Genomic DNA, 6,000 nt, shown 5'->3' with positions numbered 1-6,000 from the left:
TTTGGGAGAGATTGGAGAAATGAAGATTTTTAGGTCGGGGTAAAAAATTGGGGAAACTGATACGCGACCTGGTATTTAAAGACATTTACCGACGATTAAATCGTCGCTAAATGATTAAAATTCGTAGCTAAATGAACTTAAATTTTCGGTTCATAACCAGGCATTTAGCGACGATTTCATCGTCGCTAATAGTTTTTTTTTTTATACATTTAGCGACGATAAAATCGTCGCTAAATCATTTCATTTAAATTATTTTGGGGGGATTTTTCCCTCTTTAAATTTCGTTAAAATTCGAAATTAATTCGATATTAATTCCAAACTATTAGCGACGATAATATCATCGCTAATTGTTTTCCCACGAACTTAGCGACGAATAGAAATACTTAGCGACGAAAATATCGTCGCTAATTATCTTTGCCGCCAAACTTTAGAAGTTTTGGCACCAAATAATTAGCGACGATAAATTCGTCGTTAAAAGGGTGATTGGCGACGATTAAGTCGTCGCTAATACTTTCGTAGCTAAATGTCATATTTCTAGTAGTAGCCCTGATCTGGCCGCCCGATGCTTGACGGAGACGAAGAGCTCTGCCACCCTCGAATCCCAAATCCGGTAGAATTTCTGAATATTCTTGAAGCCCTCGTTGTCACGAGTTCATAGAACTTGGAATCACTCAATTTAAAGTTCATATGATGAAGATATGGAATTTTGAAGTTTGAAAGAAAAAAAAACGGAGAGAGAGAGAGAGAGAGAGAGAGAGAGAGAGAGAGCTTACAAATTAGGAATTTTAATTGAATTATTTTATTTAAAAAAGTCTAACTAACTAATTAAATAAGGGTGATAACAGTATACAAATAAATATGCCACGTAAATTATTTGGTAATTTGTTTAACATTTTATAAATCATGGCTAGATTCTTAGTTGTTGATATATCTCTAAAATTATAAGCTATAAATTATGACTTTTTATTTTTAGTCATAAAACGATTATTGTCATTATATATAATGAAAAAAAAACTAATCATTAAATTATATATGACTTTTTTTTCATATTAAATCATTTTATATACTGAAAATAATTATACCAAAATTTATACATAGATTTACACATAAAGACACTTAATGTAAAATATAAATATATTAATTAGCTAGCTTTAATTTATGTTCCTATATCTGTCCATAGGAATTATATGTATATATATTGCACAATATATTATTATTTATAGAAGATAAAAATATTAAACACATAGAATATTTTAAGTTGATTTAGGATTTAAAAACTCTGTTTATTTACTTTAAATTTAATATAACAAAGTATATATAAGATATTTTGGGCATGTTAAACACAATAATTAATATCTATATATAATATATGAATAAACTCTATCTTAAACACAATCTTAAACTCAGTATAATATAATAGTATGTGTTATATATATTAATTTTTATAAATTGTATGTATATATGATGTCAACAAAAAAAATATATATGTATAGACATTGCAAGAACCAATATAAATACATGAAATAATCAGAGAGAATACAAAACGCTAACAAATGAAGTGGGAGAGGCAAAGAAAAAGTTAAATTATAATTAATATATAAAAGTTATTTACGGAATTACTTTGACTGCTATTTCCGTAATTATTGTAGTTGCTACAATATTTTGAGGGATTTTTAGTATATATGATAATAGGTAGATCAGAGCAAAAAAAAAAAAAAAAAAATGACAGCTAGATAAGTGGATAATATAGGTAATAAATCAGTAGACATACTAGTCAACGCACGACGGTGGCTAGTTCCGTTTAGAAGTCTTCTCTTTTGTTTTGATTTTACTCAAGGTGTGAGAGGGGCAAAGAAAAATAAGAATTAGAGAATTAGAGAAAAATAAGAGAAAAGTATTTGTTAATTCAGAAATTTACTGTAATATTTATATGGTAAGGAATAATTAGGGATGCACTAACTTAAATTTTATTTGACTTTTAAAAATGAGATATAGATAAAATAAATTGAGACTAAATTAAAACTGTACAAGTTACAGCATTTTTGTCCTAATCTTCTATTTGTAACTTATAAACTAACGAATAGTTGTATCTCGAGGCTAACTTAATCAAATTTCTCTTATAAATATCGTCACCCAACATTAACTACTATCAAACACCAACAACATTGGAAAAGAAATTTGGCAAACATGGATTCCATACCCTTCAAACACCTCTTGTTTATCCTAATCATCACTATCACCACCCTCCAAAACTCAACCCCCGCCACCGCCGCGACCCCAGCCGTGGTGAAAGCCGCTTACTGGTTCCCGGAGAGCGAATATCCGGCGGCCTCCATAAACTCCTCCCTCTTCACCCACCTCTTCTGCGCCTTCGCCGACCTAAACCCCGTCACGTACTCTGCCACAGTCGCCCCCGCCAAAGCCACCGCGTTCTCCTCCTTCACCCAAACGGTCCGACTGAAAAACCCTAACGTGAAAACCCTCCTCTCCATCGGCGGCGGCAACGCCAACGCCTCCACGTTCGCCGCCATGGCAAGCCAAGCCTCCCGCCGCAAAGCCTTCATCGACTCCTCCATCATGATCGCGAGATCCAACGGCTTCAACGGCCTTGACCTCGACTGGGAGTCTCCGTCGACCCCGGTAGAGATGGCCAACTTCGGCTCGCTTCTCACCGAGTGGAGGACCGCCGTCACCGCCGACGCCTGCCAGAGGAACTCATCGGCGCTGCTCCTCACGGCGGCCGTGTTTCGCTCATACGACTACTATTCCCTCCTCCATCCCGTCATACAGATGTCCGACAGCCTGGACTGGATCAACGTCATGGCCTACGATTTCTACGGCCCCGCCTGGTCCCCGGCCTCCACCGACGCTTCCGCGGGGCTCTACGCCTCCGCTCCCGGGAAAGTCAACGCCGACAAGGGGATCGTTGACTGGCTGGGCTCGGGTTTCCCGCCGTGGAAGATCGTCTTCGGGCTTCCATTTTATGGCTACTCGTGGAGGCTCGTGGAGCCTGTGACGAACGTTGGGTTTTCTGCTCCGGCGAATGGGGCGGCGTTATCGGCGCCGTACGGGGCGGTGGGGTATGACGATATAAGGGTGTTTGCCGGGCAGAGCTCGACGAGGTGTGTTTATGACTCGGCCGTGGTGGCTCACTACTGCTCTTCGGGGACGACTTGGGTCGGGTTCGACGACGTGAAGAGTATTTCGACGAAAGTTAGTTACGCGAAGGGGAAACGGTTGCTTGGTTACTTTGCATGGCAGGTTGGAACTGATACCAACAACATCCTTTCTTCAGCAGGTTTGTGATATTATTCGCACTTTTTACATACTTTATTTATTTGTAAACTCTTCACATTAGAAATCAGTAGAGGCGTAGCGTAGAACACACACATGAAGCATTAGACAAGTAATTAACGATCATCAATCTAACACCTTAAAGGAAATCTTTTCTGATCCATATCACACACGTGTGTGTAGTTCTCCATGTATGTTATATATTTTGTCTCCTAATCCATATCACACACATCTTTATACGCTGACGATTAGAGTGATGAGACGATGAAAACTGGCAAATTATTGTAGAAAAAAACAAACACCTTTTTTTTAAGTCCCAAAGGTCCTCAAGTTTCTTTTTCGCATATATCTCCTACTTTATTTTTCATTTTTTACATGTAAAAACACTTAGGGCGTGTTTGGTACAGATTAAATTCTCCAGTTTTTTATTTTTAGTAGAAGCTAAACCGATTTTGTGGCGTTTGGTAAAATTGCTTTTGGGAAAAATTTCAAAATCGCTTTTGGAATTTGTACAAGATTCGGAAAATCTACAATTCTCAGCTTTTGAAAAAAGCGTTTTGAAAACTTTAATATCCTTAGTCAATTTTTGAAATCCCTAAATTTATCAGACAAAACACGAAAGAAAAAAAAAAGAGAAAACTTATATATATGCTTAGGTGGAAATAGAAAGTCTTTCAGAGAATACAGGCAAAGTTATTCTGTTATATTTTCTTTTCCCCCTCTGGGATTGAGACTGAGAGACCACGAATCAAATGAAGACTTGAGCGTAAATATTTCTTTTAGTTTTTCTCTTTTGGGGTTTGGCCGTATTGGATGTCAATTTAAGTCATTAAACTATTATACTAGTAGAAACGATAAATTTGTAGTTTAAATTTTTGTCAATAATTAAAAAACTTTATATTAAAAATAAAATAAAATTTTGCTGTCCATATTTTTCTAGTTTGTAATTATAATTCATATATATATGCATATAAATAAGCATATTAATAATTATTATTTAATTTTTAAGAACATGTCTATTTTAGTATTTTGACCATAATATATTTATTTTACCAAACGTTAAATTAGTTTTTGTTACCAGCAACAACTGTTTTATAAACAGTTTACCAAATGCTTGTCAATTTTTTTTTAAAAAAGTTTTTTTTGTTAAAATTGAAACTAAAAACACTTTTTTAAAAAACAAAACTATACCAAACAGACCTTTAGTTATTTTGGATGTCTAATTTTTTTTTTTTTTAATAACAGATTGTGGTAGAAGAAAAATAAACTTTAAACCCTCTCTCTCTCTCTCTCTCTCTCCTTTACAGGAGTTAGGCTATATATATAGTCAACTTAAATTTATTACATTAAAACTCTAAGCAAATTATATAAATAATAATAATAATAATAACAATCCAATTGAAACAAAGCGTATGAACTACATATACAGATGTAGACATGATGAGTTGAAATTATTTCCTTAATATTTATATAATTAGACTATAATTTCAATTAAAGGTAAGTATTACATATTTCATACAATTTTTTCTTTACTTTGTATGTAAACACAATATATATTCACATGGTTTTAATAAATGTTTGATAATTTTATTAATGCTAATAATAACAATGAATTTAATTTAAAATCATTAATGCAAGTATTTTAATAAATATGAGATGGTCTTTTTGTGTTAATATATTTTGTTTCTCTATATGCAGCGTTCAACACGTGGGGAGCATAGAATAAAACTTATATATATGCTTTCGTTAAAGTAATACGATATATAATAAATCGTTCTAGTACGAATATATTTCCTTGTAGTTACGTACTTGCATACATATTATGTAAGCTAAAGGAGGATTGCTTCTGAAGAACGAATATAGATCTTAACCAGTTCGCATCTGCGTGGTACTCTTTTTTATTTTATTTTTTATAATGGGGGTTATATATATATATATATATGTATATATATATATATGTATATATATATATATTAAAATATGGACGGGTTAAATAACTAGCCCAAACAACCCTTCTACTTTAAAATTATAGCCAAACTATTATTATATTTAGGAAAATATCCAATTTGTTATTATCACAATACAATATTCTAATAATACCCTTAAAAGTTAATATTATTAACTGACACAGAGTAAATAATATTGATGGTAACAATAAAAATAGTAAATCTCATTAAAGATAATAAGAATGACATTAAATCTCATTAACGGTAACATGAACAATTAACCGTAACAAGAACAACAATAAATCTTATTAATCGTAACAAAAACAATAATAAATCCCATTAAAGGTAACAAGAATGACATTAAATCTCATTAACGGTAACATGAATTATTTACCGTAATAAGAACAGTAGTAAATCTTATTAATAGTAACAAGAACAATAATAAATTTTATTATCTGTAACAAAAACAATGGTAAATCTTATTAACTGTGATAAGAACAACAATAAATCTTATTAACTAAAACAAGAACAACAATAAATCTTATTAATAGTCATCTTCACCGTCTCCGCCGCCGGAATTCGAGTTTTCATCGGAGTTTCAAATGACGAAATCCCAGCCTTACCTTCCGATCCGAATGCCACCGTCAATTGAAATCAGTTGATATGATTATCACCAAAATTCATTATAGTTAATCAATCAATAAATTGGATTAACACAAAACATTCATTCACATTAACAATTAATCAATCAGTAAATATG

The 6,000-nt window shown here is 32.9% G+C and overlaps 1 protein-coding gene across 1 annotated transcript; it reads left to right on the top strand.

Moving 5' to 3' along the window:
* The first annotated feature begins 2,158 nt into the window (after positions 1 to 2,158).
* LOC149397661 (class V chitinase-like) lies at positions 2,159 to 5,176 on the top strand. Its single transcript, XM_089615506.1, has 2 exons — positions 2,159 to 3,298; positions 4,993 to 5,176. Exons 1-2 carry the CDS (start codon positions 2,188 to 2,190, stop codon positions 5,013 to 5,015), a joined length of 1,134 nt encoding a protein of 377 aa, XP_089471632.1. The 5' UTR covers positions 2,159 to 2,187; the 3' UTR covers positions 5,016 to 5,176.
* The last annotated feature ends 824 nt before the right edge of the window (positions 5,177 to 6,000 follow it).

This window comes from Urtica dioica, chromosome 5 (genome assembly GCF_054948205.1).
Source record: "Urtica dioica subsp. dioica isolate 48M chromosome 5, U.dioica_male_clone48M_v1_H2, whole genome shotgun sequence".
NCBI lineage: Eukaryota > Viridiplantae > Streptophyta > Magnoliopsida > Rosales > Urticaceae > Urtica > Urtica dioica.
The sequence above is the reverse complement of the archived record's forward strand: the minus strand, read 5'-3'. Positions and strand labels throughout refer to the sequence as shown.

Coding starts and splice junctions, on each gene's coding strand:
- LOC149397661 (XM_089615506.1), top strand. CDS start 2,188: ATGGATTCCATACCCTTCAAACACCTCTTGTTTATCCTAATCATCACT. Junction 3,299..4,992: donor CAACATCCTTTCTTCAGCAG/GTTTGTGATATT, acceptor CTCTATATGCAG/CGTTCAACACGTGGGGAGCA.